This window comes from Oncorhynchus clarkii, chromosome 28 (genome assembly GCF_045791955.1).
Source record: "Oncorhynchus clarkii lewisi isolate Uvic-CL-2024 chromosome 28, UVic_Ocla_1.0, whole genome shotgun sequence".
Taxonomy (NCBI): Eukaryota; Metazoa; Chordata; class Actinopteri; order Salmoniformes; family Salmonidae; genus Oncorhynchus; species Oncorhynchus clarkii.
The window spans coordinates 27,242,911-27,268,881 of NC_092174.1; the positions used below are offsets into that span (position 1 = coordinate 27,242,911).

The 25,971-nt window shown below is 41.8% G+C and overlaps 1 protein-coding gene across 1 annotated transcript; it reads right to left on the minus strand.

Annotated features, from left to right (window-relative positions):
• Window positions 1-749: 749 nt before the first annotated feature.
• On the minus strand, window positions 750-25,752 carry LOC139386739 (E3 ubiquitin-protein ligase RNF138-like). The gene is made up of 8 exons (XM_071132561.1): window positions 25,656-25,752; window positions 22,805-22,987; window positions 22,422-22,575; window positions 17,677-17,825; window positions 14,629-14,676; window positions 14,407-14,539; window positions 3,521-3,628; window positions 750-3,174 (listed from the first exon to the last, which is right to left on the minus strand). The coding sequence occupies exons 2-8, from the start codon at window positions 22,966-22,968 to the stop codon at window positions 3,094-3,096; spliced, it is 837 nt and encodes a 278-aa protein (XP_070988662.1). The 5' UTR covers window positions 22,969-22,987; window positions 25,656-25,752; the 3' UTR covers window positions 750-3,093.
• Between the last annotated feature and the right edge of the window lie 219 nt (window positions 25,753-25,971).

Genomic DNA, 25,971 nt, shown 5'->3' on the forward strand with positions numbered 1-25,971 from the left:
TGCCATACAACACTCCTTCCGTGGCCTCCAACTGCTCTTAAACGCTAGTAAAACCAAATGCATGCTTTTCAACCGTTCGCTGCCTGCACCCGCACGCCCGACTAGCATCACCACCCTGGATGGTTCCGACCTAGAATATGTGGACATCTATAAGTACCTAGGTGTCTGGCTAGACTGTAAACTCTCCTTCCAGACTCATATCAAACATCTCCAATCTAAATTCAAATCTAGAGTCGGCTTTCTATTCCGCAACAAAGCCCCCTTCATTCACGCCGCCAAACTTACCCTAGTAAAACTGACTATCCTACCGATCCTCGACTTCGGCGATGTCATCTACAAAATAGCTTCCAATACTCTACTCAGCAAACTGGATGCAGTTTATCACAGTGCCATCCGTTTTGTTACTAAAGCACCTTATACCACCCACCACTGCGACCTGTATGCTCTAGTCGGCTGGCACTCGCTACATATTCGTCGCCAGACCCACTGGCTCCAGGTCATCTACAAGTCCATGCTAGGTAAAGCTCCGCCTTATCTCAGTTCACTGGTCACGATGGCAACACCCACCCGTAGCAACACCCACCCGTAACTCTGTGTTGTTGTCTGTTCACACTGCTATGCTTTATCTTGGCCAGGTCGCAGTTGTAAATGAGAACTTGTTCTCAACTAGCCTACCTGGTTAAATAAAGGTGAAATAAAAAATAGTGACAAAGTAACAGTGAGAACGAAAAACCACAGACAACTAAATCACCGTCAAACACTCAGGATTTATTTTTAAACACACGGTAAAGGGGGGCAGGAAAAGGGGCTGAGCTGGACCCAAGGAAAGAAACAAATATCCAAATACACCCCTTTAATAAGCTAGACTAGCCTACTTCAATACAGATAACTAACTAACCAAAAATACAGCGGGTGGTCCGCCCAGTTCTGCCTAGGGTATTTAGACAACGTGTTCCTACGGGTAATGTATGCCCATAGGCAACTCGTCTTGGTACCCCCTTTTCCCACCATCAAACAAACAGTCAAACACCATAACCAAAACAATACTCACAGGTGGGGACAAAGTGACATGTAGTTGCAAAAACAAAAGAGCTCAATCCAAAGAGAGCGAGAGATATAGAGAGATATATAGTGAAATATAGAGAGAGATATAGAGAGCAAGATATAGAGAGATATATAGAGAGAGATAGAGATATAGAGAGCAAGATATAGAGAGATATATAGAGAGAGATATAGAGAGCAAGATATAGAGAGATATATAGAGAGAGATATAGAGAGCAAGATATAGAGAGATGTATAGAGAGAGATATAGAGAGCGAGAGATAGAGAGAGATATAGAGAGCAAGATATAGAGAGATATATATAGAGAGAGATATAGAGAGCAAGATATAGAGAGATATATAGAGAGAGATATAGAGAGCAAGATATAGAGAGATATATATATAGAGAGAGAGAGCAAGATATAGAGAGATATATAGAGAGAGACATAGAGAGCGAGAGATATAGAGAGTGATATAGAGAGCGCGAGATATAGAGAGCAAGATATAGAGAGCGATATAGAGAGCAAGATATAGAGAGCGAGAGATATATAGAGAGAGATATAGAGAGCAAGATATAGAGAGATGTATAGAGAGAGACATAGAGAGCGAGAGATAGAGAGAGATATAGAGAGCAAGATATAGAGAGATATAAGGAGAGATATAGAGAGCAAGATATAGAGAGATATATAGAGAGATATAGAGAGCAAGATATAGAGAGATGTATAGAGAGAAATATAGAGAGCGAGAGATAGAGAGAGATATAGAGAGCAAGATAGAGAGATATATAGAGAGAGATATAGAGAGCAAGATATAGAGAGATATATAGAGAGAGACATAGAGAGCGAGAGATATAGAGAGTGATATAGAGAGCGAGAGATATAGAGAGCAAGATATAGAGAGCGATATAGAGAGCGAGAGCGATATAGAGAGCGAGAGATATAGAGAGCGATATAGAGAGCGAGTGTGATATAGAGAGCGAGAGCGATATAGAGAGCGAGAGATATAGAGAGCGATATATATAGAGAGATATAGATAGAGATATAGAGAGCAAGATATAGAGAGATATATAGAGAGAGATATAGAGAGCGAGAGATATAGAGAGCAAGATATAGAGAGCGATATAGAGAGCAAGATATAGAGAGCGATATAGAGAGCGAGAGATATATAGAGAGCGATATATATAGAGAGATATAGATAGAGATATAGAGAGATATAGAGAGCAAGATATAGAGAGATATATAGAGAGAGATATAGAGAGCGAGAGATATAGAGAGCAAGATATAGAGAGCGATATAGAGAGCAAGATATAGAGAGCGATATAGAGAGCGAGAGATATATAGAGAGCGATATAGAGAGCGATAGAGAGCGAGAGCGATATAGAGAGCGAGAGATATAGAGAGTAAGATATAGAGAGATATATAGAGAGAGATATAGAGAGCAAGATATAGAGAGATATATAGAGAGATTTAGAGAGCAAGATATAGAGAGATATAGAGAGAGATATAGAGAGCAAGATATAGAGAGATATATAGAGAGAGATACAGAGAGCAAGATATAGAGCGAGATATAGAGAGAGATATAGAGAGCAAGATATAGAGAGATATATATAGAGAGAGATATAGAGAGCAAGATATAGAGAGTGATATAGAGAGCAAGATATAGAGAGCAAGAGATATATAGAGAGCGATATAGAGAGCGATATAGAGAGCGAGAGCGATATAGAGAGCGAAAGCGATATAGAGAGCGATATAGAGAGCGATATAGAGAGATCGAGCTCCAGAGGAAACAACTGAATGGGTTTTTAAACCAATGGAAAGGGGATGTGATTGGGTAATGGAAACAGGAGGATGTGTGTCTTCTGATTGGGGAATGATGATGATTGCCACCTTTGAGGGGAGAAGGAGAGAAAAGAAACAGGATACACACACAGGATACTTGTATCCGTAACAGATACAATAAGTAACATCATAGACATCATTGATGTGGCAAGGAGCGGTTGAAGAGGTAGGTATTGTGTTGGAACATAATGTGTAGCTCTCTTAGGGTCTTGTTGTCACTCTGTGATGCCGGTGCCTTGTCGCAGTGACTGCTGAATGGCAAGGCAGAGTTGGGTGTAATCGTCTTCCCCTACATTCTGGGAACATACAGGAGGATTCCGTAAAAAGTAGGACATCAACAAACATGAACCATCTTTGTTTATGGTATGTACAAAATACACGACACAACAATTAGAAGGGAAATTAGCTATTGTGTTCTAAGCTACCATCTAGAGTAGACATGATGGTATGTACTGTATGTGAGAATAATGCAAAGTCAGCCTGTTGCAATTTAAAATGCATTGAGTTACAGTGCTGTCAAGAACAGGACAATGTTTTCCTCTGAAGAATTTCTAGGAAGAATTTCTTGGAAATCGTGATCCATTTGTTTTTCTCTATGGAACTCCTTGGCATAACTTCAGAGAAAGATTATGAGACACTCACCATGTAGGTGTCATAGCTGAAACAATGCCTGATAGCCAGGTGACCGATGAGGTTTCGGCTGCAGTAACTAGCATTGCCCCAAACAGTGGCAGCACAGATGGGACACACCTAGAGGAGAGAGGGGGTGACTTCCCAAACAGAACAAACAGCACATCCTAATGCACATCCCAATAATTTTTACACTGAACAAAAATATAAAACGCAACATGCGACAATTTCAGATTTTCACGAGTTACTGTACAGTTCATATAAGGAAATCAGTAAATTGACTCCCGAGTGGCGCAGCAGTCTAAGGCACTGCATCTCAGTGCTCGAGGCGTCACTACAGAGTGTTAAACAAATCAAAAATATACTGTATTTTATATTTGAGATTCTTCAAAGTAGCCACCCTTTGCCTTGACAGTTTTGCACACTCTTGGCATTCTCTCAACCAGCTTTGAGGTAGTCACCTGAAATGCCTTTAAATTAACAGGTGTGACTTGTTAAAAGTTAATTTGTGGAATTTCTTCCCTTTTTAATGCATGTGAGCCAATCATTTGTGTTGTGACAAGGTAGGGGTGTTATACAGAAAATAGCCCTATTTGTCCATATTATGGCAAGAACAGCTCAAATAAGCAAAGAGAAACGACAGTTGATAATTAATTTAAGACATGAAGTTCAGTCATTGTGGAAAATTTCAAGGACTTTGAAAGTTTCTTTAAACGCAGTCGCAAAAACCATCAAGCGCTATGATGAAACTGGCTCTCATAAGGACCACCACAGGAAAGAAAGACCCAGAGTTACATCTGCTGCAGAGGATAAGTTCATTAGAGTTACCAGCCTCAGAAATCAACATTTAACTGCACCTCAGATTGCAGCCAAAATAAGTGCTTCAGAGTTCAAGTAACAGACACATCTCAACATCAACTGTTCAGGCTTTCATGGTCGAATTGATGCAAAGAAACCACTACTAAAGGACACCAATAATAAGAAGAGACATGCTTGGGCCGAGAAACACAAGCAATGAACATTAGACCAGTGGAAATCTGTCTTTTGGCTCGAACCACCGTGTCTTTGTGAGACGTAGAGTAGGTGAACGGATGTTCTCTGTATGTGTGGTTCCCACCATGAAGCATGGAAGTGGAGGTGTGATGCTGTGGGGGTGCTTTGCTGGTGACACTGTCAGTGATTTATTTAGAATTCAAGTTACACTTAACCAGCATGGCTACCACAGCATTCTGCAGCGATACGCTATCCCATTTGGTTTGCACTTAGTGGGACTATCATTTGTTTTTCAACAGGACAATGACCCAAAACACCTCCAAGCTGTGTATGGGTTATTTGACCAAGAAGGAGAGGGATTAGCTGACCTCAACCCAATCTTATGTGTTATTACACACAGCCGGGAAGAATTATAGGATATCAGAGCGGCGTCAACTTACCAACACTACGACCATGAATACGACTTTCCCGAAGTGGATCCTTTGTCTGCACCACCTAGGGCATTTGAACTGATTCCAGAGGCCGACCCAAAACAACGTCGCCGGAGAAGAGGGAGTCGGAGCGGTCTTCTAGTCAGACTTAGGATGTGCACACACCACCCGCCGCTTCTGAGTATATTACTCGCTAATGTCCAGTACCTAGATAACAAAGTTGACGAGATCAGGGTAAGGGCTGCTTTCCAGAGAGACATCGGGGATTGTAACATACTCTGTTTCACGGAAACATGGCTCTCTCGGGATATACTGTCAGTCTGTACAGCCACCTACATTCTCAGTGCATCGCGCTGACAGGAATAAATATCTCTCTGGGAAGAAGAAGGGCGGGGAGTGTATGCTTCATGGTTAATGACTCATGGTGTCATGGTAAGAACATGCAAGAACTCAAGTCATTTTGTTCAGCTGACTTCCTTGCAATCATATGCCGAACGTATCATCTCCCAAGAGAATTCTCTTCGGTTATTGTCACAGTGTATATCCCCCCTCAAGCCGATACCATGACATCCCTCAAGGAACTTCACTGGACTTTATGCAAACTGGAAACCATTTATCTTGAGGCTGCATTTATTGTAGCTGGGGATTTTAACAAAGCAAATTTTGAGGAAAAGGCTACCTAAATTCTTTCAGAATATTGACTGTAGCACTCGTGCTGGAAAAACACTGGACCATTCTTATTTTAATTTCCGGGACGCATACAAGGCCCTCCCTTGCCCTCCTTTTGGCAAATCTGACCAAGACTCCATTTTGCTCCTCCCTTCCTATAGGCAGAAACTAAAACTGGAAGCGCCCTTGCTAAGGACTATTCAGCGCTGGTCTGACCAATCGGAATCCACGCTTCAAGATTGTTTTGATCACGCTGACTGGAATATGTTCCGGGTAGCTTCTGGGAATAATATGGACGTGTACACCGAGACGTTCACCGAGTTTATCAAGAAGTGTATAGGACATGTTGTACCCATTGTGACTATTAAAACCTACCCTAACGAGCAACCGTGGATAGATGGCAGCATTCACGCAAAACTGAAAGCACGAAGCACCGCATTTAACCATGGCAAGGTGATGGGGAATATGGCCGAATACAAACAGTGTATTCCTCCTATTCCCTCCGTAAAGAAATCAAACAGGCAAAACATCAATACCGAGACAAAGTGGAGTCGCAATTCAGCTCAAACATGAGACATATGTGGCAGGGTCTACAGCACATATGTCAGAGTCAAGGCCCGCGGGCCACATCCGGCCCGCAAGAAGGTTTTTTACGGCCCCTGGGATGATCTTGATTTATTATTAGAACCGGCCCGCAGCAAGCCGGCAGCCCGCAGATCTTTTACACGCACCAATACTACATTTCCCACAATGCAAAGGTGACGCACCGAGCAGTAGGCTGCTTCATTTCAATATTTATTGGCACAGCAGTCGTCAGCATCACAGTAAAATTAACTTTCAGATACCCATCAAAAATGGCAAAACGGAAGGTGGATACTGAGAACCGGGGGTTTCAAACAAGGTGGGAGTCGGAGTATATGTTCACGAAGGTAGCTGGAAAACCTGTGTGTCTTCTGTGTGGAGAAAGTGTGGCGGTACTGAAAGAGTATAATCTGAGACGACATTATGAAACGAAACACGCGGACACACACGCGGACGCAACTGTCAAGGCCAGTTTTATTTTGGCAGAAGAGATCGCTAAATCAGCCCGGCCATTTACGGAGGGGGATTTCATCAAAAACTGCATGATTAAAGTTTGTGACGAAGTTTGCCCAGAAAAAAGGCAACTCTTTTTAAATGTGAGTCTGAGCAGAAACACCATTGCCGAGAGAGTAGACCAGTTGTCCATCAATCTAAAAGAGCAGCTTGTGAAAAAGGGAAAAGATTTTATTGCATATTCCTTGGCTGTGGATGAGAGCACCGACATTTCTGACATTGCCCAGTTGTCAATTTTCATCCGCGGAGTGGACTCCAACCTAAGCGTGACAGAGGAGTTTTTGGCTTTACGTCCTATGCATGGCACAACTACGGGGCATGATTTGTATGAAGAGGTGTCAAGATGTGTAAATGAGATGGAGCTGCCTTGGGAAAAACTCGTGGGTTTGACAACCGACGGAGCACCTGCGATGTGTGGACACAGGAGCGGACTGGTGGCGAAGATACGGGAAAAGATGCAAGAGGAAAACGCGACAGGTGAGCTGACAGCTTATCATTGTATCATACACCAGGAAGCGTTGTGCGGTAAAGCCTTGAAAATGGAGCATGTAATGAGCATCATCACGCGCACAGTTAACTTTATCAGAGCCAAAGGTTTGAATCACCGCCAGTTCAAGGCATTTCTGACGGAGTTAGAAACGGAGCATGGTGATTTGCCTTATCACACAGAGGTGCGATGGCTAAGCCAGGGAAAGGTGCTTCAAAGATGTTTCGAGCTTCGTGAGGAGATTTGTCTGTTCTTGGACAGCAAAGGGAAAGACACAACACAACTCCGAGACGAAATGTTTCTGTGTGAAATGGCTTTTCTGTGTGACATTACGAGTCATCTGAATGCAATAAACTTGCAGCTGCAGGGTCGGGATCGTGTCATCTCTGATATGTACAGTACAGTGAAGGCATTTAAAACCAAACTGACTCTGTGGGAGACGCAGATGCGGAAAGAAAATTTGAGCCACTTTCCCAGCTGCCAGACCATGAAAGAGAAGCTCTCTACCAGTGCGTTCCCGAGCACACAGTTGGCTGATAAAATAGGTATGCTTGCCGCTGACTTTCGACGCCGATTTGCTGACTTTGAAGCACAAAAAAGCAGGTTGGAACTGCTCGGTAACCCATTTGCTGTTGACGTGGAAAGCTCACCACCAAACCTCCAAATGGAGTTGATTGACCTCCAATGCAATGATGCACTGAGGGCAAAATATGCGGCAGTGGGTGCTGCGGAGTTCGCCCGTTTCCTCCCCGGCACAATGCCCCAGCTGCGCATCCAGGCTGCTCAAACGTTGTCTATGTTTGGCAGCACATACCTGTGTGAACAACTGTTTTCTTTGATGAACCTGAACAAAACATCACACAGAAGTCGACTTACTGCTGAACACCTCCACTCAATTCTGAGGATTTCTTCAGCTCAGAGCCTTACCCCGAACATTGATGAACTTGTGGAAAAGATGGGACACCACCAAGTATCACCCTCAACCTCAAACAAGTGAACATTACTGTGCAATCACATATTTAGAGTTTTTACTCAGTTCAAGTTTAAAAGTTAAAATTTAATATTTGTTTTCACTGCATGTTACTTCTCCTTAAACAAAGTGTTGTTTTTGATTAATAGATTTTTGCACTTTATTTTTTTGTATTTCAATCCAATTATATTTTAAAAATATTTCAGTTGAGTGGATGATAGAAAATTGCTATTATTGTTTTTTCTTTGAAGTAAATTTAGCCCACTTTTGCTAAAATAGAAAATATAGTCTACTGATGGTGCCTTGAATACCGGTTTCTTTCATTTAATGTTCATGTTATGGGGATATTTATATAAAGGAAATTTGTCTTTTGTGTCTGTTGAAAATTAAAGATTACTGACAGAGCCATAAGAAAATATTGCTTTATTTATCTGATCATATTGTAATATATTTGTTAGGTTTTCAGTAGGTTCAATTAGGTTCACTAGACTATATGCGTCATTTAAAAAATTTTCAATGAACATTCGAACAGTCCGGCCCTCGTCTTGTAGCTGATTTTTTTATTTGGCCCTCCGTCCATTTGACTTTGACACCCCTGGTCTACAGGGTCTACAGACAATCACGGACTACAAAAGGACAACCACCGAAGAAGTCTTGCTGCCAGACAAGCTAAACACGTTCTTTGCCCGCTTTGAGGATAACACAGTGCCACAAACGAGGCCAGCTACTAAGGACTCCTCCTCCATGGCCGATGTGAGTAAGACATTTAAACGTGTTAATCCTAGCAAGGCTGCTGGCCCAGATGGCATTCGTAGCCGCGTCCTCAGAGCATGCGCAGACCAGCTGGCTGGTGTGTTTACGGACAAATTCAAGCTCCACATGTTTCAAGATGGCCACTATGTTTCCTGTATACAAGAATGCAAAAGGTAACTGAACAAAATAACTGCTTTGAGAGACTATTTGTCATGTTGGTATGAAGAAATTCGGGAGACATTACACATTCCTGCGCCTAAGGTTTTTTATTAAGCCCAAATTAAGGCCATGTAAAAGGCACGGGGACGAAGACCAAACAAACACATAACACACAGGGTAGGAATCCAAAACAAAAGAGCGAGGGGTACCTCGGATAAATAACACACGCGCACATTGATTAACACACGGGACGAGACCCGTAATCATCTGCCCAATCCACAATGGCACGAAAGCCAAAATACACAGCACAGGTACTCAAACGCAGCAACGGACATTTTAACAATAATGGACAGCCCGATGGAAACCAAAAGGCACACTTATACAGGTACTAATCTGTGGGAATAGGGAACAGGTGTGCATAATGAAAGTTCCAGAGGGATCCGTGACACTAGTCAACAACCTGTCACCCTATACCCACTTCAATTTGCTAACTGCCCCAATAGGTCCACAGACAATGCATTCTTCACCACACTGCCTTGCAAAATTATTCATCCCCCTTGGAGTTTTTTATTTTCCCCCATACACAAAATAGTCCAAATTGGTGAAGTGAAATTAAGTTAATTATGTTAAATTATGTTAAAAAGTTAGTGGTGCGTGCATATGTATTCGCCCCCTTTGCTATGAAGCCCCTAAGTAAGATCTGGTGCAACCAATTACCTTCAGAAGTCACATAATTAGTTAAATGAAGTCCACCTGTGTTCAATCTAAGTGTCACATGATCTCAGTAGATTTACACAACTGTTCTGAAAGGCCTCAAAGTCTGCAACACCACTAAGCAAGGGGCACCACCAAGCAAGCGGCACCATAAAGACCAAGGAGCTCTCCAAACAGGTCAGGGACAAAGTTGTGGAGTACAGATCAGGTTATAAAAAAAATATCAGAAACTTTGAACATCCCACAGAGCACCATTAAATCCATTATAAAATGTTTTAAAGAATATGGCACCACAACAAACCTGCCAAGAGAGGGCCGCCCACCAAAACTCACAGACCAGGCAAGGAGGGCATTAATCAGAAAAGCAACAAAGAGACCAAAGATAACCCTGAAGGAGCTGCAAAGCTCCACAGCGGAGATTGGAGTATCTGTCCATAGGACCACTTTAAGCCATACACTCCACAGAGCTGGGCTTTACAGAAGAGTGACCAGAAAAAAGCCCTTCCTTAAAGAAAAAAATAAGCAAACACATTTGGTGTATGCCAAAAGGCATGTGGGAGACTCAGATGAGACTCAAATTGAGCTTTTTGGCCATCAATGAAAACGCTATGTCAGGCACAAACCCAACACCTCTCATCATCCCGATAACTCCATCCTCACAGTGAAGCATGGTGGTGGCAGCATCATGCTGTGGGGATGTTTTTCATCAGCGGGACTGGGAAACTGGTCAGAATTGAAGGAATGGTGGATGGCGTTGAATACAGGGTAATTGAGGGAAGTCCGTTTCAGTCTCCCAGAGATTTGAGACTGGGACCCTAAGCATACTGCTAAAGAAACACTTGAGTGGTTTAAGGGGAAAAATATAAATCACTTGGAATGGCCTAGTCAAAGCCCAGACCCCAATACAATTGAGAATCTGTGGTATGACTTAAAGATTGTTGTAGACCAGCGGAACCCATGCAACTTGAAGGAGCTGGAGCAGTTTTGCCTTGAAGAATGGGCAAAAATCCAAGTGGCTTGATGTGCCAAGCTGATAGAAACATACCCCAAGAGTCTTGCTGCTGTAATTGCTGCAAAAGGTTGCTCTACAAAGTATTGTCGTGTCTTTGGCTATGCCGGATTAAGTGATATGACATGCTATTCTATAAAATAATTTATCCGTAATTAATATTACCTGATTGAGCTAATCATGTAAATGTAATTAACTAGAGAGTCAGGCACCACAAAATAATATTTATAGAGCTGTTATCTTTCGAATAAACTCTTAAAGACCTAGTAATATTTTACATCAATAGTAGTCAATATTAATCGTCATCTTAATTCAGTCTCATCTGAAAGTTGTAAATTCTTGGTTATCTGCACGAACCCTGGCTAACAAGTTGAATCAGCAATACAAAATTGGGTTTAATTATTTATTTACTAAATACCTAACTAATCACACAGAATTACACATACACATATTTAAATCATGACTTGATTACAAATTACGTCAAAGGAAAAGGTCCCTAGAGCGGGCGGAACAGATATGACAGCTGGTTACACAAAAGAAAAGGGGCTGGGTTTGAGTGAAAGAGCGGGAAGACTGAGGAACAAAGGGCGAAGCTGTGCTATCGTAAATACAGTGTCTAATGCATTCTAAATTACCGCCCATTTGGAAAAGGAAAATGCAATAAATATTTACTCTGAGCTGCGCTTCGGTAGGTTGGTGGTAGATGGAAGTCCGTGTTGCCCAACAGAGTCCTTTGAAGAATGTCTCTGCTGGTAAATTGAATATGTTGTAGTAACGTCGTTGTGTGGTAGACGGGATACTCTGTCTGTTCCGTCCTAACCCTCGTTTGCAGCGGCTGTTGCTAATTCAACGGCTAGGAGGTATCATTTCTGTAGTGAATAATAGTTCAAAGTTCATACCATTCGCAACCAAAGCTCACGCTGATGTTGGCTTCGTTCTGCAGTTATTATCTGAACCATTCTGACATCGGACCGTCGTCCTCACGTCCTCGGAACAGGAGGTCACATTGTCATCAAGGCCTTTATATAGGAAGGGAGAGGAGGCATGTTTGAAAGGTTTTATAGCCCATGTCCCTTCACAGGGGCGGGCCACTGATTGAGCAGAGCCCTAACCTTATGAAAACTCAAATCTCACATTTTAGAAGCTAAAATCACATTTCATCCCATCACGAATAATTTCATATTCAGACATTTAAATTGAACAACAATTCCAAGGAAATCCGATAACTCTGATGTGTAAACTTTCCACTGTAGAGTTTGTCATCTTATCATTGATGAGAATGTCTCAGATGACAACTGAACTGACATCATATTCATTAAGTACCACCGCATATGTTCAATTGGTCGGATTACCAGAATATAGTTAATTTCCCCCACCTTCTGATGTTCCCAGAATCTCTATGTTAACCAAAGAGGTTTGCAAATGTAACATCAGTAGGGTAGAAAGAGTAAAAAGAGGGAAAGAGGTATTTATGACTGTCATAAACCTACCCCCAGGCCAACGTCATGACAGTATTGACTTTGGGGGGGAGGGGGGGGGGGGGGGGTGAATAGTTATGCACGCTCAAGTTCTGTTTTTTTTTGTCTTGTGTCTTGTTTCACAATAAAAACCCACAAAAAATATATATTTTAATTTCAGGATGTAAGGCAACAAAATAGGAAAAATGCCAAGGGGGTGAATACATTCGCAAGCCACTGTATGTAAGAATGCTATTCATTACACATTGACAGGACAGCAGTGGAGAAGGTGGGAAGTTTTAAGTTCCTTGACGTACACCACTGACAAACTGAAATGGTCCACCCACACAGACTTTGAGGAAGAAGGCGCAACAGCGAAGGTGGGCCGAGGTCAGGTCAGGTGAGATGAACGGAGAAGGAACAGTTTTATTACACACATCACTTAACTTCCTGTCTAGCAACAAAGATGTAGCGTTTAGAGGTTCAAGGAGGAGACTCTGCCTAAAGGAAGGTATAAATACTTGGGCTGGTGGAAACATGTCTGTCTTTTCAGCTGTTTGACCCATTTGGTGAATAAACTTGGTTTGAGCTTTAACTAGTTCTCTGACAAACAGAGTAAAAAACTAACATGCCCTAAAATATGGATTTCACATGACTGGGAATACAGATATGCTGTGGAGGTCAACTTCCTCTTGTAGGCGTCAATTGGGTTTACCTTGGTCTACAATCATGAGAGAATTGAGAGAACAGATACCTTAAAAGAAAAAGGTAAGGCGTGGATCAGAAAACCAGTCAGTATCTGGTGTGGCCACCATTTGCCTTATGCAGCGCAACACATCTCCTTCGCATAGAGTTGATCAGGCTGTTGATTGTGGCCTGTGGAATGTGGTCCCACTTCTCTTTAATGGCTGTGAGAAGTTGCTGGATATTGTCAGGAACTGAAACACGCTGTCGAAGGAACTGAAACATGCTCAATGGGTGACATGTCTGGTGAGTTTGCAGGCCATGGAAGAACTGGGACATTTTCAGCTTCGAGGAAATGTGTACAGATCCTTGCGACATGGGACCATGCATTATCATGATGAAACATGAGGTGATAGCGGTGGATGCATGGCATGACAATGGGCCTAAGGAGCTCGTCATGGTATCTCTGTGCGTTCAAATTGCCATTGATAAAATGTGATCGTGTTCGTTATTCGTAGCTTATGCCTGCCCATACCATAACCCCACCGCCACCATGGGGCACTCTGTTCACAACGTTGACATCAGCAAACCACTCGCCGACACGACGCCATACACGCTGTCTGCCATCTCCTCGGTACAGTTGAAACATGGATTCATCTGTAAAGAGCATACTTCTCCAGTATACCAGTGGCCATTAAAAGTGAGCATTTGCCCACTGAAGTCAGTCACTACCCCGAAGGGCAGTCAGGTCAAGACCCTGGTGAGGCAACGACCATGCAGATGAGATTCCCTGACAGTTTGTGCAGAAATTATTTGGTTGTACAAACAGTTTCTTCAGCTGTCTGGTCTAAGACGATCCTACAGGTGCAGAAGCCTAAGTGCAGGTCCTGAGCTGGTGTGGTTACACATGGTCTGCAGTTGTGAAGCCGGTTGGACGTACTGCCACATTTTCAAATGATGTTGGGAGGCTCATAGTAGAGAAATTAGCATTCAATTCTCTAGCAGCAGCTATGGTGGACATTCCTGCACTCAGCATGCCAATTGCACACTCCCTCAACTTGAGACATCTGTGACATTATGTTGTGTGACAAAACTGCACATTTTAGAGTGGCCTTTTATTGTTCCCAGCACAAGGTGCACCTGTGTATTGATCAGGCTGTTTAGTCAACTTATTGTTATGCCACACCTGTCAGGTGGATGGATTATCTTGGCAAAGGAGAAATACTCACTAACAGGGATGTAAACATATTTGCGCACAGAATTTGAGAGAAATACGCTTTTTGTGAGTATGAAAAATGTCTGGGATCTTTTATTTCAGCTCATGAAACATGAGACTAACAATTTACATGTTGCATTTATATTTTTGTTCAGTATAGATATAATATCTAGCATTAATTACTATTCAAGACATGTTGCAGCTCTTGCAATTGAGGTTCATGTTTGAAAGTTAGGTGAAAGTTAGAATAGGCTCACTCACAGCTGGAGCATTCTCTCCTGTGTGGCTGCCGACACAGTGCTGGACCAGTCTCATGTCTGTGAGCCCCTGCAGGGGGCAGTATGGGCAGGAGTACACCCTTCCTCCCAGGAAGCCCAACGTCAACACTCTGGGCCTGAGAAACAAGTCACCATCGTTAACACATGCACAAAAATACAATCATTTCACAACATGGATCCATTTTGACAGTAAGATCATACATACCTAACCAATTCAGATATCTGTGTTTGAGTGGGCTGTCCTGGTAGAATCCTAGATGAAAACACAATGAATAGTCAAATATACACCACTTTGAGAGTATAATTCTTTGATCAATGATCAAAATATCTAATCTCAACTATCAGAAGAAACTCTCAAACAAATGTTTTATTAATCTCCAGGACCTTTTAACAGATCATGTTTAATGAAAGAGGAAGAGAGCAGATTTAAAGTCATGATAACATTGCATCCATAACTGTAAATCAGAATGAAGTCTGTGGCTTATAGGCTGTGACATATAGTATATCTGGCTATTTAACACACAAGTTATTCACAAATGTATTCACTATAGCCAATATACCATCAAATAGGTGTCACATTCAGACCTTTATTTCCTTTGTTTTGTCTTTATTTAGTATGTCAGGGCGTGAGTTGGGGTGGGCAGTCTGAAGTTTTTTTGTATCTGATTGTGAATCATAGTTAGGTAGCCTGGGTTTCACTGTTGGTTGGTGGGTGTTTGTTTCTGTGTGAGTGTTTGTCGCCACACGGTACTGTTTCGGTTTTCATCACATCGTTTATTGTTTTGTATTTCAGTGTTCAGTTCGTTTTTAATAAATCGTCATGAACACTTACCACACTGCATCTTGGTCCTCCGATCCGTCTTGCTTCTCCTCCTCAGAAGAGGAGGAGGAGGAATGCCGTTACAAGAGGACATTAAGATGAGAACGTTTTTGTCCTCTTGCTGATGCTACGGTCCAATGTGACTGGTTATTGATATTCCTAGGATGCTACCTTATTTTACTTAAAAGCTTGGATCTTAGGTAATGCCTAATGATGCAGAACTGATTTGGTCTCAGCTCTGGCCATGTATTCACCTTCACTGACCAAGAAAAGTTCTGGATAGTGACAGCACTATGGACTCTAGAACACTTCCACCATAGTCAGGTACTAACCAGAAGCACTACTACCCCTTCTGCTACTATTAGTAGTACCACACTACAGTACTAATACTAGTATTTACAGTTCTAGTAGGCTACTTCTGCTACTACAGTATTATTAAAAGTACTACTAGTAGTACTAATCCTTGTGACTCGTTTCAGGAAACTAGGTGTATGTCGCAGGTTACTACTTCACAGGAGAGCTGTTTGAATGTAAACTTCTTTTTTTTTTTATCAAAATGTGTTTTTTGGCAAAAATGCCTTCTGGAACATGTGAACTCATGTGCCTTAATAACAAACTTGTATGCCATCTAAAAATACAAATACAATTCTTAAATTAAGGGCCTAGTTGGTTTAGCCACAGAAAAAGTCAGCAACCTTCCCGTAGCCATGAGTTTGGATTGGTCTGCCATACAGCACGCTTCTGTCTATTTGAGCTAGTCAGTATGTGTAGGTAATCCTGTCTAACGTGGCTTTTTTTAAATGCATCGTGTAGTAAAACTGCATAAGTATTGGTCTCCACTTTCTGGAGGACTGAGTTTTGAAATCATTGGAATTTGAGTATGATAGCTAAGGAGATGGAGAAGACACCGGTCTCTGGATTACATCTTCAAACTAAGGGCAACCATGGCATCTGTGACAGGTAGACATGTCGATCCATGATGCACATGGGTAAGATAGTCTAGCTAGCTACATTTTCAGATATTACACTTTTCTAATTTTGATGTAAAGTGGTTTCATTTCAAGTTAAAATGTACTGTTAGCTAGCTAACGTTAGCTGGCTGGCTCGCTAGCTAACGTTATGTGTATGATCGTATTATTCGTATCTCAGAGCCATTTGCTTTGCTAGTTATAGCCTAATGTTAGCTATCTAACATTGAACCTGGTTAGTTAGCTACCTGCAGATTCATGCAGGGTAGTAGCGTCATGAGTTGGGTTTATGGTTCATTGTTTACCTAGCCCGCTAGCTACATGTCTTAACAAAAGACATCACTACGCACGTAACCAGTGTGTTCGTAAATTCAGTCTGGCCAGCTACTCCGATTTCAGGTGAACTCTCGTCTGAATGTGCCAGTGTACAGAATAATTGATTATTTTACGAACGCTCAACACCCGTTGAATATGGCCGGTGTCAGTAAAACGTTGGGAAAAAAGCGTGATTAAATTGGTGCAAGCAGCACAGTTACAGTAACCAACGCTCCGGATAACATAAAAACAGCCTAACCAGCTCTGCTAGGGTGAGTAAAATGGTCAGAGTGGAGTGTTCTCTCATTTGTGTCTGGAAGAAGCTAGCAAGCCAATGTTTGCCAGTTAGCTTGGGTGCTTGACTGCCGTTGTGAGGTCAGAATGCTTGGATCAACCCTACTCATCTGCCAGAGCGTCCAATTTGCGCTCTGAACGCTCCGAGTGCGAAACACTCTGAATTTATGAACGCCCAAAGCGCACTCTGGCACTCCGGATTGAATTTACGAACACACCCTTCAATAGAATGTCACTGCGACAACTGTTGATAGACGTAGCTGGTAAATTCGCTCTGGCTATCTACTCCAATTTCAGAGCACTTTCGTCTGAGTAAAACAGAGCAGAGGATAACTGTCAAATTTACGAATGCTCAACACCTGTTGAATATACGTAAATTGTTGCCAGCAGCAACGGTCTGGATAATATTAAAACAGCCTAACCATCTCTGATAGGGCAAGTAATGGTCAGTGAGCTGTTCTCTTATTTGTGTCTGGAAGTAGTTAGCAAGTTAGCCAGTTAGCTTGGGTGCTTGACTGCTGTTGGATCAACCCTTAAAAAGATGGGTGGGGCTAAAGTTTAAGAGGGTGTGAACAATGCCGAACGGGTGTAGACAAAGAAGAGCTCTCTAGTAGGTACCAAAACATTCAAAGGCCATTTTCTCAAAAGTGAGGTTACAAGTCTATTAACTTTCAAAGCAGAATTACTTTCCCATTGTTCCTCAAATTCAGTGTGTGATATATATACCATTTTGTAGCTCTGTGTCTCTGCTTTTATCCAATGTAAAAAATAAAAAAATTCAAAATGTTGCTACATAAGACCAAATCAAGACGGTTGGTCACCTATAATTCAATGGATTCAGTTTCTGTATACTTGCCCAGTCATGTGGATCGTATCCACAGATACACGGCTGACTTCCTGAGTCGTTGGTGTGACTGGTGGGGGTGGTGCGTCAAGAGGGGTGCCATACTCCTCAAGGTACTTCCTGCAGCTTTTGTAGTGAACCCTCATCTTGCTGAGAAACTTCTGAGAAGTGAAATCACATAGGTCTATACATAAAATGGGTGATGTGTGAAGTAACATTTTTGTTTTCAACCAATTAGCAACCATAATTAGCTAAATTGACAAAGTTATCTAATCCACCGGTGGTGTTGATAAATTAATCAAATGTATTTATAAAGCCCTTTTTACATCAGCAGATGTCAAAGTGCTATACAGAAAGCCAGCCTAAAACCACAAACAGCAAGCAATGCAGATGTAGAAGCATGGTGGCTAGGAAAAACTCTCTGGGAAAGGCAGGAACCTAGGGAGAAACCTAGAGAGGAACCAGGCTATGATGGGTGGCCAGTCTTCTTCTGGCTGTGCCGGGTGGAGATTATAAGAGTACATGGCAATTAAGGCCAGATTGTTATTCAAGATGTTCCAATGTTCATAATGACCAGCAGGGTCAAATAATAACCACAGTGGTTGAAGAGGGTACAACTGGTTCGTAGAGAGAGCCAGTGAGACCAGTGCCTTGTCGTTCACCTTCGCACCCCACACATTTAACCATAGGACATACTGAAGAGATGAGTCTTTAGTAAAGACTTAAAGGTTGACACCAAGTCTGTGTCTCTCACATGGGTAGGCACACCATTCCATCAAAATTGAGCTCTATAGGAGAAAGCCTCCAGCGGTTTGCTTAGAAATTCTAGGGACAATAAGGATAATTGCGTCTTGTGACCATAGCGTACGTGTAGGTATGTACGGCAGGACCAAATCGGATAGATGGGTAGGAAGAAGCCCATGTAATTATTTTTTAGGTTAGCAGTTAAACCTTGAAATCAGCCCTAGCCTTAACAGGAAGCCAGTGTAGAGAGAGGCTAGCACTGGGGTAATATGATCACATTTTTTGGTTCTAGTCAAAATTCTAGCAGCTGTGGTTAGCACTAACAGAAATGTATTTAGTGCTTTATCCAGGTAGCCGGAGAGTAGAGCATTGCAGTAGTCTAATTTAATAGTGACAAAAGCATTGATTAGCTTTTCTGCATTTTTTGACAAAAATCTGTCCTTGAAATATTCTTGATATGTTCGTCAAAATAGAGAGCAGGGTCCAGAGCAACCCTGAGGTCCTTCACAGTTTTATTTGAGACAACTGTACAACCATAAAGATTAATTGTCAAAATTGTTTCGTGGAACCTAGAACTAACATCTCTGTTTTGTCGCCATCCACTTCCTTATGTCTGAAACACAGGCTTCCAAGGTAGGCAATTTTTGGGCTTCACCATATTTCATTGAAATGTACAGCTGTGTGTTGTCCACATAGCAGTGAAAGTTGACATTGTGTGTCCGAATGACATCACCAAGAGGTAGAATATATAGTGAAAACAATAGTGATCCTAAAACGGAACACTGAAACTCAAAAGGACAAACCATCCACAGAGACTAACTGATACTGTATCTTTCCAACAGATAAGATCTAAACCAGGCAAGAAGTTGTCTAGGAGCACAAAGACAGATGGAAAGCCTTGGTCTGCCGCCATTAAAAGGTAATTTACTACCTTCACGAGTGCAGTCTCAATGCAATGATCGGACCTAAAACCAGACTGAAGCATTTCGTGTGCATTATTTGTCTTCAGGAAGGCAGTGAGTTGCGTAACAGATTTTTCCCCAAAAAATCTGAGGAATGGGAGATTCGATATAGGCACATAGTTTTTTACATTGTCTGGGTCATGGTTTGGCTTTATTACTGTCACTTTTAAGGAGTTTGGTACACATCCTGAGGATAGGGAGCCGTTTATTATTTTCAACATAGGAGGGTCCAGCACAGGAAGTAGCTCTTTTGGTAGTTTAGTTGGAATAGGGTCCAGTACGCAGCTTGAAGGTTTAGAGGCCATGACTATGTGTCAAGAGATAATCTTGAGTGTCTCCATTGATCCTAGGTCATGGCAGTTTTGTGCAGACTCAGGATAACTGATTATTGGAGAAGTACGCAGATTAAAAGAGGAGTCTGTAATTTGTCCATATAAAATGTCCGGGGTGAGAAAGTTTAATGAAAAAGGTTAACTGACTTGCCTAGTTAAATAAAGGTTAAATAAAAATTCAATAAAAAAAGGTCTATTCTTAAGCGTGACACAACGCAGAGTGCCTGGATACAGACCTAAGCCGTAGTATATTGGCCATATTCCAAAAACCCCGGGGGTGCCTTATTGCTATTATAAAATGGTTACCAATATAATTAGAACAGTAAAAAATCACTTTTTGTCATACCCCTGGTATATGTTCTGATATACCACAGCTTTATACCACAGTCAATAAATCAACTGACTGGCTTTCTTGATGTCTATAGTATTCTCCCTGGTATGCAATCTGGTTTCCTCTCAGGTTATGGATGTGTCACTGCAACCTTGAAGGTCCTCAATGATGTCACCATTTCCCTTGATTCTAAGCAATGTTGTGCTGCTATTTTTATTGACTTGGCCAAAGCTTTTGATACAGTAGACCATTCCATTCTTGTGGGCCAGTTAAGGAGTATTGGTGTCTCGAGGGGTCTTTGGCCTGGTTTGCTAACTACCTCTCTCAAAGAGTGCAGTGTATAAAGTCAGAACATCTGCTGTCTCAGACACTGCCTGTCACCAAGGCATGATCCTAGGCCCCACGCTCTTCTCAATTTACATAAACATAACTCCGGCAGTAGGAATCTCTCTCATCCATTTAAATGCCGATGATACAGTATTATATTCAGCTGGCCCCTCCCTGGATTTTGTGTTAAACGCTCTACAACAAAGCTTTCTTAGTGTCCAACCATCTTTCTCTACCCGTAACCTTGTTCTGAACACCTCCAAAACAAAGGTCATGTGGTTTGGTAAGAAGAATGTCCCTCTCCCCACAGGTGCGATTACTACCTCTGAGGGTTTAGAGCTTGAGGTAGTCACCTCATACAAGTACTTGGGAGTATGGCTAGACACTACACTGTCCTTCTCTCAGCACATATCAAAGCTGCAGGCTAAAGTTAAATCTAGACTTGTTATCCTCGATTGTAATCGCTCCTTTTTCACCCCAGCTGCCAAATTAACCCTGATTCAGATGACCTTCCTACCCATGCTGGATTACAGAGACATCATTTATAGATCGGCAGGTAAGGGTGCTCTCGATCGGCTAGATGTTCTTTACCATTCGGCCATCAGATTTGCCACCAATGCTCCTTATAGGACACATCACTGCACTCTATAATCTTTGTAAACTGGTCATCTCGGTATACCTGTTGCAAGACCCAGTGGTTGATGCTTATTTATAAAACCCTCTTAGGCCTCACTCCCCCCTATCTGAGATATCTACTGCAACCCTCATCCTCCACATACATCACCCATTCTGCCAGTCACATTTTGTTAAAGGTCCCCAAAGCACACACATCCCTGGGTCGCTCGTCTTTCCAGATTGCTGCAGCTAGCAACTGGAACGGGCTGCAACAAACACTCAAACTGGACAGTTGTATCTCAATTTCTTAATTCAAAGACTCAATCATGACTCTTACTGACAGTTGAGGCTGCTTTGCGTGATGTATTGTTGTCTCTACCTTCTTGCCCTTTGTGCTGTTGTCTGTGCCCAATAATGTTTGTACCATGTTTTGTGTTACTACCATTTTGTTGTCATGTTGTTACCATGCTGTGTTGTCATGTTGTTACCATGCTGTGTTGTCATGCGTTGCTGCCATGCTATGTTGTTGTCTTCGGTCTCTCTTTATGTAGTGTTGTGTTTAGTGATGCACCGATTACATTTTTGGCAGATCCTGATATCCAATATTTTCCATGCCCCCCAAAGAAGATACCAATAACCAATATTTACAATTTTAGCGGCCTTTTAAGCAATCAAGTACAGTTAAATAGTTAACACACATGGACGCAGCGGTCTAAGGCACTGCATCTCAGTGCAAGAGGCGTCACTACAGTCCCTGGTTCAAATCCAGGCTGTATCACATCCGCTCTTGATTGGGAGTCCCATAGTGCGGCGCACAACTGGCCCAGTGTCGTCCGGGCCGTCATTGTAAATGAGAAATTGTTCTTAACTGACTTGCCTAGTTAAATAAAGGTTAAATAAAATAAATTAATCCAATTAGTCTATAATCAGGGAATATAACCTTGTACACACATCCAAAGGCTTTGAGCAGGTGTTAGATATTAAAGTAAATGTTCATCATCAAAAAAGGAACACACACACTGTGATAATATAGTCCCAAGTGTGTTTATTAACATTTCAACCCCTCAAGGTATTCCTATGGGTGAAAAGTATACTTCATATATGGTGGGAAGACTTAAGGGGGTGAAAATCATAAGCACACTTGGGAGTGTATTTATCATACTGTGTAGACTCCAGAGTTTTCCTCCTGTGTGTTGTCCCTTTGATCAGCGACCTGATTGTAGTGTTGGTTTGGGGAAGAACTACATGTACTAGCTATGGGATTCCCCTAGCTTGACTCTAAATGGAGGGGAAACATTGGAAGAACATGAAAAACAACGCCCTCCTCAGTATTTAGGTAACACTGCAAAATACTGAGTATATGTTCTGTACTCCACACAGGTAAAACATTTAAGTGTAAACATTTAAGCTCATTATAAACAAAGTGTAATAAATAGTGTCTGCTACCGTAGTACCACAGGCCCTGCACTGTCCTTTCCTCTCCCTCATCTGCTGCTGGACATCTATTGCTCTCTTTTCAGTCTCCGATACGGGGCCCCTGCACAGGGGACAGTGTGGCCCCTGGGCCCTCACAGCCAGGCGGAAGCAGTTTTTACAGAACCTGGGAGGACAGAGATGGTTATTGTTTAATAAAGGTTGCATTTTATTGTAGGCTATAGGATATCCTAATGAGTTGGCTTTTTTTTGTTGGTAATATCACAGACATCTGGCAACTAAAGTACTGAGCTAGCTGAGCCAGCCATTTTGTGGATTATTTGATCTCAAATATTTGGTTATTTGACCCTGGCTATGCCTTGGCCTGACTATGGGTTATGGTTTTGTATATTTACACATGTCTGCAGTTCCTGGTCCTGATGGGGGTTTTCAGGACATCCTGACATATGGGACAGTCATAGTCCTCCTCTGAGCAGCTGTCCAACGATCCCTCTGCAGCATCCCAGATATTATTCATAGCTCCCACAGGCTCCAGTGATGAAGAACACACACTTCCCATTCATCCCAACTCTGCCAACCTGGAGTGAGGAGAATGAGGAGGAAACCACCACCTGTTTACTGGATGTCCCCAACCAGAATGCTATTAGACTTTAGACTTTACTGGAAGTCCCCAACCAGAATGCTATTAGACTTTACTGGAAGTCCCCAACCAGGACGGTATTGAGAAACTTTGTTATTTGTTATTATACCAAATACTTATTTTCCACCATAATTTGCAAATAAATTCATTAAAAATCCTACAATGTGATTTTCTGGATTTTTTTCTTCTCATTTTGTCTGTCATAGTTGAAGTGTACCTATGATGAAAATTACAGGCCTCTCATCTTTTTAAGTGGGAGAACTTGCACAATTGGTGGCTGACTAAATACTTTTTTGGGCCCACTGTACCTAGTCATTATGCTTTCTGGAATCAGGTAGTAACCAAACAGTGTTGAACAAATCAAAATATATTTTCTATATTTGAGATTCCTCAAAGTAGCCACCCTTTGCCTGGATGACAGCTTTGCACACTCTTGGCATTCTCTCAACCAGCTTCATGAGGTAGTAATCTGGAATGCATTTCAATTAACAGGAGTGCATTGTTAAAAGTTCAACAACAGTCCATCATTCATTTTAAGACATGAAAGTCAGTCAAGCCAGAAAATGTCAAGACCTTTGAAAGTTTCTTCAAGTGCAGTCGCAAAAACCATCAAGCACTATGATGAAACTGGCTCTCATGAGGACAGCCACAGGAAAGAAAGACCCAGAGTTACCCAGAGTTCAAGTAACAGACACATCTCAACATCAACTGTTCAGAGGAGACTGCATGAATCAGGCCTTCATGGTTGAATTGCAGCAAAGAAACCACTACTAAAGGACACCAATAAGAAGAGACTTGCTTGGGCCAAGAAACACAAGCAATGGACATTAGACCTGTGGAAATCTGTCCTTTGGTCTGACGAGTCCAAATTTGAGATATTTGGTTCCAACCGCCATGTCTTTGTGAGACACAGGTGAACGGATGATCTCTGCATGTGTAGTTCCCACCATGAAGCATATAGGAGGAGGTGTAATGGTGCTTTGCTGGTTACACTGTCAGTGATTTATTTAGAATTCAAGGCACACTTAGCCAGCATGGCTACCACAGCATTCTGCAATGATACGCCATCACATCTGGTTTGCTCATTGTGGGACTATCATTTGTTTTGTTAACAGGACAATGACCCAACACATCTCAAGGCTGTGTAAGGGCTATTTGACCAAGAAGATGAGTGATGGAGTGCTGCATCAGATGACCCGGCCTCCACAATCACCCGATCTTAACCCAATTGAGATGGTTTGGGATGAGTTGGAGTGCAGAATGAAGGAAAAGCAGCCAACAAGTGCTCAGCATATGTGAGAACTCCTTCAAGACTGTTGGAAAAGCATTCCAGGTTAAGCTGGTTGAGAGAATGCCAAGAATGTGCAAAGCTGTTATCAAGGCAAAGGCTGGCTACTTTGAATAATATAAAATATATTTGGATTTGTTTAACACTTTTTTGGTTACTACATGATTCCATATGTGTTTTTTCATAGTTTTGATGTCTTCACTATTCTACAATGTAGGAAATAAAGAAAACCCCTTTAATGAATAGGTGTCCAAACCTTTGACTGGTACTGTATTTATACGAAACGTGCCAGGCATTATAATGGTAGTGTCATGAAGCATTGAAGTAATAATGCATTAGAATGTGACCGCAAAATGTTCACTCTCTCTTTGTAGAATAGCTGACCCAGAGAAGCCAAGGGAGGTGACAGGTGAGAATGAGGAGGACCCATGATTGTACAAAAAACATCCTTGAATTTATTACAGATGCAGTATTTCAGGATACATGGCTTGTCTAGAAAACAGTTGTCCATAGCAGCAGCGTTCAGGATATGAAAAACTCTAAAATGACAGCGAGTGTAAAGCTCAGCCCCTCAATAGTGTTCCTACTGCAGCTAAGACTGGGCCTAAATGCAAAATATCATAAATACAGATTACCGCTTTTCCAGTTCTAAGCAGAGCCCAACTCTCCCCTTACTGGCACTAAAGAGTCTACCAGAACAGCCTAAATCAACTGCCTGTACACTACAAACTGCTACTGAGCACATTGTCAACTGTTATTTAACCCTGAGCTGAGAGAAAAGGACAGCCTTTATCCCTTTGTTCCTCAAACCCACCCACACTTATTAACCAATGAGAATGAGCATTTAATTAGAATAACTTTTTAAAATTAGACCATGGAAAACATAAGTTAATTTCATTCATTAGTTTAAAATGTTCATATTTAGTCATGTACATTTTACTTTAAAAGACAGAGCTACATCAAATAGAACTACTATATAGGGAGACTGAAAGCATGGGTGAGCTACACATTAATTCGCTAACTTACCACACCTGGCTTAAACCTGCCCAACCAACTTGATAGCAAACAATTATGGTCAGGAACACCTAAACTGCTAGATTGCTATGCATGACAATGTACTAGTGCACTTCATCCAAACCACACATGCATATACCTTTAAACTTTATAGAAAACAAAGACCTTTTAAAATGGTGATGCCAGTCTAAGGCTCTCTTATCTCTCTCTCGCATTCACAGAAACAAGCAAGCATTATTTTAAGCAGTACATTGTCTTTTCCCCTCAACATTAAATCCATATTTATATAAAAAATTCCACTTACCACCTGTACAATCTGCTTAGTGAATCGTAACTAAATGATTGAAAATGAATTGACAAGTATAAATACAACACGGCAAATCCCCTGACAAGTTAGTTTTCACTTTCACTGTCGACATGAGGAAGGTTGGAAATTACCTAAATGTTTAACAGCTTCAAACATCATTCACTCACAAGAGTCATTGGCTTTGAACACTTATTCAGATCTACAAGGCTTGGAACAACGTGTTAATGTTATTTTCTGCGCACCGTATCTTTGGAAAATGTTCAAGTCATTTCAAAACTTCAAAGGGATCTCTTTAATGTACTGTATGCTCCCC